Here is a 13,536-nt window from a genome sequence, read left to right on the forward strand (position 1 = left end):
TGGGAGTGGGTGGTACTCAGAGCTTGGAAAAGTTACTTTTTTGAACTACAACTCCCATCAGCCCAATCCAGTGGCCATGCTTGTTGGGGCTGATGGGAGTTGTAGTTCATAAAAGTAACTTTTCCAAGCTTTGGCGGTACTGCGTGGCAGTGGTTCCACTCCTACTTGGCGGGCCGTCTCCAGAGGGTAGTGCTTGAGGAACATTGCTCGGCACCCTGGGACCTCCAATATGGGGTTCCGCAGGGGTCAGTTCTGTCCCCTATGCTTTTTAATATCTACATGAAGCCACTGGGTGCGGTCATCAGGAGTTTTGGAGTGCGTTGCCATCAGTATGCTGATGACACGCAACTCTATTTCTCCTTTTCATCTTTTTCAGGTGAGGCTGTCGACGTGCTGAATTGATGTCTAGCTTCGACAATGGACTGGATGAGAGCTAACAAACTGAGGCTTAATCCAGACAAGACTGAGATGCTGCTGGTGGGTGGTTCTCCTGACCAGATGGTGGATGTTCAACCTGTTCTGGATGGGGTTGCACTCCCCCTGAATGCTCAGATTCGTAGCTTGGGAGTTCTTTTAGATCCATCCCTGTCGCTGGAGGCTCAGATAGCCTCGGTGGCACGGGGTGCTTTTTACCAACTTTGGCTGGTGGCCCAGCTACGTCCCTATCTGGACAGAGAGAACCTCGCTTCAGTAGTTCATGCGCTGATAACCTCAAAATTAGATTACTGCAATGCGCTCTACGTGGGGCTGCCTTTGAAGACGGTTCGGAAACTGCAGCTTGTGCAGAATGCAGTGGCCAGATTGTTAACGGGGACCAGATGGTCCGACCATATAACACCGATTCTGGCCCGCTTGCATTGGCTGCCTATATGGTTCCGGGCCCGGTTCAAAGTGCTGGTTTTAACCTACAAAGCCTTACATGGCACAGGACCACAATACCTGCTGGAACGCCTCCCCCCGATATGAAACTGCCCGTACACTACGCTCAACATCGAAGACCCTCCTCCAAGTGCCTACTCATAGGGAAGCTCGGATGGCGGCAATACGAAAAAGGGCTTTTTCAGTGGTGGCCCCCGAATTGTGGAACACCCTCCCGGAGGAGATACTCCTGGTGCCAACGTTACTATCTTTTCGGCGCCAGGTTAAAACTTTCCTCTTCGCCCAGGCATTTTAATCATTTTAATTATTTTAATCATGTTGCATTTATTGGAAGTGTTTTAATTCTTAATATTTTGTACTTTTAAATTGTGTTTTATATTGTATATGCCTATGTATTTCTAATGTTGTTTTTTCTTGTGAACCGCCCAGAGAGCTTCGGCTATGGGGCGGTCTAAGTTTAATGAAATAAATTAAATAAATAAATAAAATATAGCATGTAAGAAGAATCTAAAAAAATGTCGTCAGCAGAAAATCTTTGAATGGTAATCAGGAAAACAATGGTACACCCATGGTCTAAACCATAATATCACTGCATAACTAGATTTATGCTAATTCCCCTCAGAATAGGACTGGCTTTTTTATAAACTGGTGCTAACCTGATTTAATTTCTGCAGTATTCTCTCTTTGACCATCAATGATAAGTGCAAAATGGTCCTACACCTTGGAAAACAGCTGCATTGCTGCATTTTTAAAACTGTCCTTTATAGGGGGCCTTTTTAAAGCCTACTTAAGTAACAATATATTAGAACTTCATACAAAAGTGATAAAGACAACAATGCCTGGTATTTTTGATACTCAACAAGTAAATAATAATATTTAACGTACTACCTTTGCAACTGTTGTGAGATTACAATAAATGTTCTGTTTCTTAAAAGGTTCACCTTCGAGTACACAGCGGAGAAAGACCATTCAAATATACTACTTGCAATAAAGGGTTCACTCAACTGACTCACCTCCAAAATCACTATCTGGTACACACAGGAGAAAAGCCCCATGAGTGTCAGGTATGTCACAATTTGTATATAATGAGATCATGACTTGAGTACAGAGTAATATTCTGGGACACACTTAGAGCAGAATTGAGGATATAACTGGAGTACCGTTTTATGTTGTCCGTTCACACTGCTTTTCATTTTGTTTTGTTTTATAACTGGTTTTCTGTTTGGCAGCGACAACTGTTGCCTCACAAGCATTAAAAAAAAGCTTTGGTTACGTGCTTCTTTGGGTCACAACTCTTAAGTTTTATCCCTGGTTACTTTGAACAAGGCTGGCAGACATGATGTTCTAATCAGTTATAGCCTACACATTATTCATCATGGATTAAACAAAAATGGGAAGAATGTTATTTCAAATGAAAAGAGAAAAGACTGGATGAGACTTGCCAGAATCTGTTATTCTTTTCTATTTAATGCATTTTGTAAAAAAGGAAACTTTATCATCCTCCTAATGATCTCATTTTTTCTCCCTAATTAGGTCTGCCATAAATGATTTGGCAGCACAAGCAACCTGAAGACCCATCTGCGGATCCATTCTGGAGAGAAGCCTTATCAGTGCAAGCTTTGCACTGCTAAATTTACCCAATTTGTGCACTTGAAACTGCACAAACGACTCCACACCAGAGCGCGCCCACACAAGTGTATCCATTGCCATAAGAGCTATATCCACCTTTATAGGCTCAAGGTCCACCTGAAAGGCAACTGCCCTGTTGTTCATGCATCCCACCTTTCTATAGAGGGCCTCAATCGCATAAAGGTCAAGCAAGAAACAGTTGAACCAATGGACCCTTAAATGCTGTACGATGTGCATGCCTATGTATGCGTGTGTGAGAGAGTATGTGTGTGCGCACTCATGTGCATGCTTACATGTGCATTTGTATGTATGGCAACCAAGTAATTTTTTAAAAATTTATGACTTGGCAAGTCAGGGTGCCTGTAGCAATTGCTTGTATATAGTGTCAATGCTGCAAAGCAATCTTGGCTTACAGTAGTTTAACTCCATTTGAAAGAAGGAACTCCAAAGTTATATTCTCAGGGCATGAAAAGTGGCAAGGATTGTATATTACCTCTTCTACTTCCAAAAAAAGACAATATTTTATCCATAATCATTTTGAATATAAATATTCAAATAGATATTGTCTTGTGACTATTGTTTGTAGAATTTCTTCCTGTAGATCTGTTTAAAAAAACAAACAGCCTTAGATTGAACAGGAGGAGCGAAGCACAGGGGGAAAATGTTACATTCCTGATTCAGAAATGAGGTTTTTGTTTTGCCAAAGGTAAATCCTAGAAATTCCTTTAGTTTGTGTTGTGTTACTGAATGAAGTGGGGAAAATGTGAAATTACCCCAAAATGTATGCAGCAGTCAAAGACATAAAGTCATACTGGTATAGGGACAGAAAAGAGTGATGAGAGGGTTTTTCCATCTACAGTACATCTCGTGTTTCAGATGCATGGGAAAGTAAAATCCTCTGCCAGAAATAATGCATCACATAGGTTTTTAAAACAAACATCTTATTGTTCATCATAAAATTTAGGGCAATAGTTTTACAAAATTACTTATTTTTCTTCTTCTCACAAACTGTTTGTATAAGTATGCAAGGAATAATACCCCAAAGATGCTGCCTGAAAAAGAGAGTATTGCTGAAATTTTTTGCCAGTGGAGTTCAATGGGGAAATCTGATTTCTAGGTTTCCTGGGAAAGATGTGACAGATTTTTTTTCTTCCCCCCTCCCCTTCCACCTATCCACTTGGGTGGAAGTTGTTAACAAAGTCCCTTCTTGGCATACTCTATTGGGGTTCCCCCCCTTCCCCTGTATGACTCAAGATTTCTCTCAGTATTTGTATTAGTACGTTTTGTGGTTAATTTAATTAAAGATGAAAAGGGCACTGCAAAGTTGCTGAACAAGTTACCTCATTGAGTGTGTCCAGTGGTGCAGAAAACATTGTTTTATCTAATGCTTTGCTACTTTAGAGAATAAACCAAAATGTGCAGAGGAGAAGATAGAATGCACATTCTGGTTTTTTTGTAAACCTTTTTTGTTTTGCTAAGCCCAAAGATAACATGTCAGCATACAAGATGTAGCAAAGCATACATGTATATTTATAGATATTTATACCAATATACCGTGTGTGTGCATGCGTATATTATATACCACTTAAATTTGTGAGCCAAACCTTATTATAAAATCTATTTACATAGTTTGCTTCACCCTCCAATGGGATGAATTATCTCCAGTCCATATTGCTGTGCTAAAGACTTACATGGCACAGTATTTTTTCCTTAGTCCTGCAAACTGTTACTCACAAGCTACTTATCCACATATTATATTATAGATTCCCACAGAATTCTATGTTGATCCCCCTTATTTTCTTGCTGAGGACTTTTGACTGTGGGGGAAAAAAACAGTGGAGAAATTTTTGCTGAAAAAAATAAAAGAAACTAAATCTCACTCACCGATGTATGGTATAAATATGATACAGAATGGTAATTCATTTTATTGTAAAGTCTGTTGACTGGATCAATAAATTGATTCACTGATAAAATACAGAGTGGTAAAAAATAGAATGAGCTGTTTAAATGTTCTGAGAAGTCTGCTGAAATTTCCTCTGCTTCTTAAAAAGTTGCATGATCACATATATTTAACAGGAATAACAGCGTTATTACACTTTTCTACTATGTGTATATATTCCTATCTCATCAGTCTCCAGGAATTAGACCGTTTCAGAAATGATATCAATCTAATGCTGCCTTGTTTAAAATACCAAACATATATCTGACCTAAAAATAGCCCAAGGAAAATCTTTTAAATATAGCTTTTGAAGGAAGGACTACAGTTCATTACACTTCTGCTCCCGTAAATTGTGAGGCAAACATATTTAAATGTAGCAACTTTAGGATAAACCAAAGTACCACTACTATCACTGGACACACACTTGCTTTTGTTAATTGCCTGTAGTGCTTTCTTGTATTTGATACAAATTTTACAAAGATTTATATGCATCAGCTTTAAAATTTGCTTCTCTGTCCTATCTTCTCTCCGTTTAGGACCTTTACATGTGAATGTAGCAACGATCAGTGTTTTTCTAAAGAACAGGCTCTGACCAAAGCTAACAGGCTTTTTACTTTGCTAGAACAAACTATCTTATGTTTACGTATTTATGTGCAAAATTGTCAAAATGTAAATTAAATATAAAATGTTAATTGCTTTACCAATGATTCACCACCACTTCTTAGATAACTTGTGGCATTTGATTTCCAGTTTTCAGTCACTTCTGGTATACGACCGAGGTGAGGAACGTTTTTCAGCCTGAGGGTCACATTCCTTTGTGGGGACACATCCAGGAGCCACATGCCAGTGCTGGGCAGCACCACAGGCAAAAGTGTGCCAAGGATGCAGCTCGTATCTTTGCACTCCAGAAAAAACAAAAGTAGACGTATTATCCCAGTTCAGGTATGCATTCCAGTCAGGCAAAAACACTTCAGGAGAGCACAAGGGGAGTGTGGCCTGGGGAGAGTCCAGGAGGGCCACTTTTTGCCTCTGGGCCTTGTTCCTGGAATCTTAATGCAGGCTCTAACAACTGAACAACATTTCCAGACCAGAGCTTGGAAAAGTTACTTTTTAAAACTACAACTCCCATCAGCCCCAGCCAGCATGCCACTGGATTGGGCTGATGGGAGCTGTAGTTCAAAAAAGTAACTTTTCCAAGCTCTGTTCCAGACACCCTTTCCTCCAAAAGAAACCCTGTCACTGCAGTCCCATGGTCAGGTATGAATAAGCCCATTGACTTCAGTGAATCCAAGCAATGGGTATAGCACTACCGCCGTTACTTTCAAAGACATCAACAGAACTTATGCATGTATCACCACCAAGCCCTTCCCTAGTTTTTTTAGACATTTATTTATTAGATTTATATCCCGCCCTTCCTCCCAGTAGGAGCCCAGACATATGCCCCATTATAGCATCTCTGTGTTACAGAGAAGCCACTTTAAAATACTCTTACTATTCAGAGATGTCAGACAGCAAGAGATGTGTTGGGAAACCTCTAGCTTTTGCATGGCTAGAATGTAGCATACTGTTGAAAGGCAAGAGTCACATCCATTGCTCCTCTGAGGGTTTTTTTTCCTATACATATAATAAAAATGTGTCAGGCTGTAATTGGTGGCACTGTGAATTGCAGCAAGACCATGCCACACTGGACTCAAGGCGGGGGCGGGAGCAAGGTGGGTGGGAGACCAGTAAGTGGCCTAGGTGAGGAGGTGGGGGCAGCCTGAGTAGCTTGGCTTGGCCCTTCAAGCTGCCCGGGTGATTCATGGCCCAGACCCTGATTTCCAGTATGCAGGCACTGACAGAGAAGGAGGGAGGAGGAAAATGGTGTAAGTGCCTAGCAGGGGCTGCCACTGCTCTTGGCCACGCTCACTCGGCTATAGAATCTGCCGGCCTCTGATGCGGGAAAGGAGTGAGAAGGAGAGAGTCCCAGAGTGCAGGACACAGAATAATGGGCTCAAGTTGCAGGAAGCCAAATTTCGACTGGACATCAGGAAAAACTTCCTAACTGTTAGAGCCATACGACAATGGAACCAATGACCTAGAGAGGTAGCGGGCTCTCCGACACTGGAGACATTCAAGAGGCAGCTGGACAGTCATCTGTCGGGAATGCTTTGATTTGGATTCCTGCATTGAGCAGGGGTTGGACTGGATGGCCTTATAGGCCCCTTCCAGCTCTACTATTCTATGATTCTATGAAAATATACATTTGAATGAGTTAGTCAGCAACTTTTGGGAGGTCCGTTCTGCACAACATACAAAATGGACCTTTAGTGTAGTGCCACCTACCCTTTGGAATTCACTCCCCTTAAATATGTTATCTTTTGGGCACCTACTGAAGACCTTCCCCTCTTTCAACAAGCCTTTTAAGTTGAGACCTTATCCCAGTCTGCATCTGTGTTGGAATTGCTTTTTAATGTTTTTAAACCTTTTTTAAAAAAAATAGATGTTAAAGCTTTTTCAGAGGGAGTCAATGGTAAACCACCTCTGAATACCGCTTACCATGAAAGCCCTATTCATAGGGTCGCCATAAGTAGGAATTGACTTGAAGGCAGTTCATTTCCATTTTTTAAAGCTTTTAAAAATGTTTTAAAAGATGTTTTGTTTTAACATATTTTAAGGTCTGTTTCTATAATGTGTTTAAAAATGAAGTTTTGTTGTTGGTCTTTATGTTTTTAGGGATGGACACCTCATTTTATTTTATTTTAGCATTTCTTGTTGAGTATGCTTGCATTTCTTTTGCTAACGTTTGAGTTCCTTTTTGTTCAAGACTTCCATTTTCTAAAGGATGCCACTTTCCCTCTAATTACTTCTTTACCTTGCTTGTTAACCACACTGGTATATTCTTGGTCCTGATGGTACCTTTCTTCACACGCAGCATACATTCTAGCTGAGGTTCTAATATTATGGTTTTAAAGAACTCCCAACCATTTGGGGGAGATTTGACCCTCTTGACTTTGCTGTTCAACTTCCTTTTTACCAATCCTCTCATTTCTGGGAAGTTTCCTCTTTTGTACTCAAATGGGACCACACTGGATTTACTTAGCAACTGTCCATGTGCATGTGTATTGAATTTAATAGCAGTATGGTCACTGTTACCAATTGGTTCAACAACACTTACATCTCCCACCAGGTCTTGGGTGTCATTCAAGATTGTCCAAAGTTGCCATCCCTCTCAGTTCCATCACCAACTGTTCTACAGCACAGTCATTTAGAGTATCTAGAAATTTTACCTCTTTGTCATGCTTGGAACACATATATATCCAGTGTGTGTGAGGGTCGCTGAATTATTATTATTTCAATTTACATCCCACACTTCCTCCCAAAGGAGCCCAAGGTGGCGAAATACATCAATTGGGATCTCATTTAAAAGATCCCCAAAACAGTGTAAAAATAATCACATTATCTCAGGTGCCAGGAACAGTATCTGCCAGCCATCAAATGCCTGAGTAAACAGGAACGTTTTAAAATTCCTCCTAAAAGCTAATAATGAGAAGAGAGACACAAGAAGGGCATTCCACAGACAGAGAACTGCCCTTGAGAAGGCCCTGCCGCTATAAATGCTATGCAGGCAGCCCTCGGCGGCAGCACCAGCACCAGCACCAAGGCCTCACCTGCCATCATAGGGTCTGAAATCACCGATAGTGGAGAAGACACTCTGATACTTGGGTCCCAACCATTCAGAGCTTCATATGCGAATGCTAACACTTTGGATTGGGGCCAGTATCTCACTGGCAGGCAATGCAGCACTTTCAGCATTGGTGACACACAGTCCCATGAAGCTGCTCACTGACCAGACTAAGAGCCACATCCTGTACTAGCTGCAACCTCTAGACCATCTTCAAGGGCAACCCACGTACAGAGCATTACAAACAGTCCAGACAGAAGGTCACCAGAGCATGGAAAACTGAAGCCAGGCTATCCCAGTTTTATCATTGGGCCCAAACTGGCAGGAAGTAGCACTGCTACAGCACTATCCACTGGGAGATGGTTACAGCTTCCAGAAATTCCCTTTCCTTTTTTTTCTAACAAAAATAACAACCATTTAAGCGCTGCCTGTGAAGCCAACTGAAAGATTATTATTGCCCCCAACCCCCTCCCAACCTCTGAACAGTAAAAAGTTGTTCTTCACTCTCTAGTGGCTTAATAGCCCAAACTCGCAGGATGGCAGAGCTGGAGGGAGCCTTGTAGGCCATCCAGTCCAACCCTTTGCTCAGTTCAGGAAACCCAGAGCTAGAGCACTCCTCTCTCAACACCTCTGGCCTGAAGGCACTGAAAAACCTAATTAGATTTTCCTCCTAATCTGGAGAGGAAGAGAAATGGGGGGGGGGGAAACAGCCTTGTAAACAAGACAAGAGGAGCAGGAGCTCCCGAGCAGGTAGGCAGGCAAGGACTCCTCCCAAGGAAGATCAAGAACCTGCAGGGACTGACACGGCCCTTCCTATAGAGCAAGTGGAAGGAGTAACCCTCCTCCAATGAGGAAGAACAGCTTACGTAGGTAAAAGGACAGGGAAGGTGCAACAGAGTTCAAGATACCAAGAACGGCCCTCTCTATCCCATCAAGAATCCCAGAAATATCCACCTGACCAAGGGACAAGTTGCTCAGCGGGATGGACCCAGGTCTAACCCCAAGGCTCTTCTCATCTGCCAAGCCGCCTGTTGTTGCAGCCCTGCCCCATTCACCTTCTTGCGCTACTCCAGCAGCCCTTCCAGCTTCTCCAGGGCCCGTCGGCTTGGTCCCTTGACCTGCTCGGCCTCATACTGCCACTGACTGTTGTCCTTCTGCAAGCTGACACTCAGAGCCACGCGCACCAAGCCTGTCATCAGCTTCATGGCTAAAGCGAAAGACAGAAGCACAGCATGGGACTTCCCTGCTCCTTCCAGAGGGATGCATCTGCCTTCCTAGTCCTAGTCCAAGCTGCTCTCCTACCTGCCAGGGTGCTGGTGTGACAGAAAGCACGCACTTGAGAGTCCGACATGCCAGTAAGTAGGGCAACAAGACTGTCCATCAAATATTCATCATAGCCAACTGCATGTTGGGTACGGTGCACAAGAACTGCCACCAGCTCACAGAACCCCACCAGGAACCGTCACCAGGCCAGTGTGTTCAACATCAATGGGTACTCCGCTGAGTCCTGGAAGGAGATTCACCTGAGTCCACCAGCGTGTCTCTGTCACCCTCACTCCAAGAACACTGTGTGGATTCAGCCTTCCTAGAAGCCACCGTCTTCCCATAGCTCTCAGCTCATCAAATGATTCTGTCTGCTGCCGGATGATCTCTGAGTTCTGGAGACCTTTCAGCATCCCCAGGGTCACTACACATGCCAGAGAAGGAGGGGGGGAAATGCTAGTTCAACCTCATAACCCTATACCAATCCAGATCAAGCAGGTAACTGGGAGGAGGCTGAAACATGGGACCAGACTCACCTCTGCAACCACAGGAACGTACAAAGAAGTTGAACAGCTTCAGGAGCCCAGATTCCCTGTCTTATAACTCTCGAGCCAGTCATCAACTACAGACTGTGCCAGTTGACCAAGAAAAGTAGTCAATGAGGGGACAAGGGCAGGGACATGCACACAGAAGCAAGAGAGAGCAATGACCACCCAAAAGCACAAACAAGCTAAAGGATTTATTTATTTATTTCATTGCTCTCCCACCCTTCCTCCCAGTAGGTGCCCTGCCTTATTACTCTGCCCTTATTTCCCAGCACCTTTCTGCTTGTTAATTTTCTCCACCCAACTGTCACTCTCATCTGCCCCATTATCTCCCACACTTTCGAAAATTTAGTCATTGTGTCCCTTACACCTGCTATTCTGTCCCAGAACACATGACGAGTGACACCTCTCTCTCCCTCTTCAAATCCTCTTTCAAAACCCACTTTTTCCGTGATACCTTCCTGTTAGGTACCAGTAGTCATTCCCAACCAAAATACCCCTTCCTTACATCCACCTCTTGCCATTTTTGCCTCTTCTCACCCCAATGCTAATTTTAGACTACATATTAGCTGGTCATAAATATTTTTAATTGCTACTCTGTAAAACATCCTGTGTGCCAATGAAACTGGAAAAATGGACATGGACTGCCTTCAAGTCAATCCCGACTTATGGCAACCCTATGAATAGGGTTTTCAGGGTAAGTGGTAAGTGAGCTTCATGGCTGTGTGGGGATTTGAACCCTGGTCTTCCGGGTCGTGTTCCAACACCTTAACCACTACAGTGCACTGGCTCTGTGTGCCAATGACACTACATCAATTATTTCTCCATTGGAACCATAACCCACCCAATTCTCCAGCTCTAGAATTGTTTGCAAAAAAACCCCACTCAGCTAATTGCCCCATGAGAAAGAATTGCCCACAGGTGAAGATACAAGGGTTAGCTGTTTCCTGGAAAGTGAGAAGGAAGAGCCCTGAACTAAGCGGGGATACTTTCTAGAACCAGCACCTCATATCCTTGACTAGACCAGCCTGAGCTCGGCCTTGTTAAGGGAGAACATTACTCTGTACTGCTTTCTCTTTTTCTGCCTTCCAGACTTAAAACGCAGCACAGGGGTTTCTTTCAGTAGCTTCTAGACCACCCTTGGGGAGAAAAGATGGGATATAAATGTTGTAAGAACTACAACAAGAAAGCCAGAATGAGGGAACAACTGCACGTCTAGTCCCTTGGTTGCCATCTGGCTCTCACGATACTATCTTGTGCCAGGCAGGGCACTCTCCAAGCCCTCTGAACCCAGAAGACAAAGGATGCGGTGCACACCTGTGACCGCGAAAGAGACAGAAAGCCCTACTGCACCTGCTGCCTTCCCTGCGAGCCTGGGGGGCCTGGCAGAGAGGGGCCCCCACTGCCCTCCCTGGCCATCTTCCCTGGAGGAAGAGCCCAGGAGCGCCCTTCGTGCTGTGTCTCTTTCACCCACCCCGCTGTCACCTCCATGGCGCTTTTGCCCAACCTCACCACCTCAAAGAGGTCGCTGCCTGGGCTCCTGGGGGCGCTTGTGGGCAGAGGGCTCCTTCGGGGCAGCACCGCTTCTCCTTGGCCGCTTGGCCACCTGAGGCGGGAGAACAAGAGCCCCCATCCCACACCGACAGGGTTAACAGGCACAGGCAGGCAGCAGGAGAAGGCCCTCGTGGGGGGGGTCAGAGGCGCCCCTCCAGGCCTGGGAGCGAGGGTGGGGGACTGGGATGAGACACCTACGCCTACCTGGCTCCGCTGCGGGGTGCCCCGGGCCGGTCTCTTCCCGCCCTGGGCCCGAAGCGCTTCCTCAAAGTCGCTGCTGGAGTCAGACGCCGCGTCCTCGCAGCTACACAGGCCTCTGCGGCAGAGGTGTCACTAGGGAGGTGTGCACCGTACCGGGTGACACCATGAGAGGGGGAGGAGATTTGATCTGGGCTGTGGCACTTCGGGAGGAAGGGTTCAGACCCTACAAGTGCTGTTAATTCTGATTTGAATACTCTAACAACTCTTTGCTCCATAGGGGCAGAAGTTGAACATGCAGGTGCTATGTAGGCATGCTCCAAAGCCCAGAAAACCAGGGTTTGCAATGTTGCATAGTTCCATAGTTTGTCAATTTCAGTCATCACAGCAAACTGTGGTTTTTGCTAAACTGCAGAAACAAAAATGAAACTATATCTGCAAGGGGAAGAGGGAACACATGTGCTTGTAGTTCCTAATTAAACTAGCCTATTATCACATAGGACATCTTTACACCACAGGCCTAAACTGGTTTAATGCTGTCAGTTCATCTCCCCTGGGAAGTACAAAAGTGTCAGAGGATGGGATGGGGAGTAGGAGAGTTAACTTTTTACCCCTCCCCCATTTAGAATCCTTCCCATGACTGGGGACTTCACAGAATCAGGGTTTCTGATGACATGGCGGATTCTAAGCAAACTCGGCTAAATTCCCCTCCAGTCTCCCCACTCAGTGTGGAAAAGCTGAAGTGGAGGGAGCAGGGACAAGATGTGGGCAGATGCATGTGTCCCCCTTTATTCTATATTGCCCTCCCTCCTTGTTCGTCGAATGCCTAAATAATACTACTATGTAACAGTACAATTACAGAAATGTAATTATCATTTCTGTTTGTAGGGGAGAGTGCAGGGGCAAAGGGTCTTCGGTTGGAGACTGTGTGGTGTAGTTGTTAGAGTGTTGGATTAGGATCTGGGAACCCAGGGTTCAAATCTCTACTCAGCCAGGAAGCTTGCTGGGCAACCTTGGGCCAGTCACAGTCTCTCTGCCTAATCTACCTCACAGGGTTATTGTAAGGATAAAATGGAGAGGGAAGTGAACCATGTATGCTACCATGAGCTCCTTGGAGGAAAGGGGGGGGATAAAATGTAATAATACATAAATAAATATCCTCCAGATTTAAAACATAGCTTTAACCTCAAAGCAGCTCAAATCGTTTGATGGAACAGATTGAGAACACTCTCTCACTTCCCCCCCCCCCATGTTCCTATCATGTTACATAACTATTCACTTTCTCCCAATTTGAGTTGTGCCCACTGGACAGAAAAGTTGGCAAACACTTGCCTATTGCTTACAAAACCCTTAAGGAGCAGCCACAGGTCTGTGACAGAGCACTGTCCAACTATCTTGTCCTCCTTGGAAGCCTGACTACATGTTCACTTTTGTTGTTATTTATCTCTGTTTAAATTGTGTTTAAATTTTTTAAATGGTGTTTTTAAATTGTTTTTTGAAAAATGTGTTTTTAAATTTGCATATTTCTTTTAATGTTTTTAATTGCTGTAAACTGCTCAGAGAGTTTCGGCTGTGGGGCGGTATACAAATATAATAAATAAATAAATAAATAAATAAATAAATAAATAAATAAATAAATATTCTCCTGTCCTTTCCTTGCTACCCTTGCCAGAGCTACAGAGCCCCAAATTAGCAAAGGCTGCTTACTCACCTTCCTCTGCTGCAGGCAAAATAGGTGAACAGCGCTCTTGGACCCAGTGCCCCTGATAATCTGTTAGCATGCTGGATGTTCATGCTGGATGTTCGGGTGTTTCCTCTGCCCACCCTGATAGACCAAAAGTATAAGCAGACACATTTACCTACTT

At 44.1% G+C, this 13,536-nt stretch overlaps 1 protein-coding gene across 1 annotated transcript in view; it reads left to right on the forward strand.

Annotated features, from left to right (window-relative positions):
- The window catches only part of LOC133382931 (PR domain zinc finger protein 1-like), a 48,552-nt gene extending 43,449 nt beyond the window's left edge, over positions 1 to 5,103 (forward strand). Inside the window, exons 5-6 of the mRNA XM_061622622.1 lie at positions 1,815 to 1,943; positions 2,413 to 5,103. Coding sequence (XP_061478606.1) covers positions 1,815 to 1,943; positions 2,413 to 2,427 — 144 coding nt within the window. The 3' untranslated portion in view covers positions 2,428 to 5,103. The remainder of the gene's footprint in view (positions 1 to 1,814; positions 1,944 to 2,412) is intronic.
- Positions 5,104 to 13,536: the final 8,433 nt, after the last annotated feature.

Source organism: Rhineura floridana, chromosome 4, assembly GCF_030035675.1.
Source record: "Rhineura floridana isolate rRhiFlo1 chromosome 4, rRhiFlo1.hap2, whole genome shotgun sequence".
In the NCBI taxonomy this organism is placed as follows: Eukaryota; Metazoa; Chordata; class Lepidosauria; order Squamata; family Rhineuridae; genus Rhineura; species Rhineura floridana.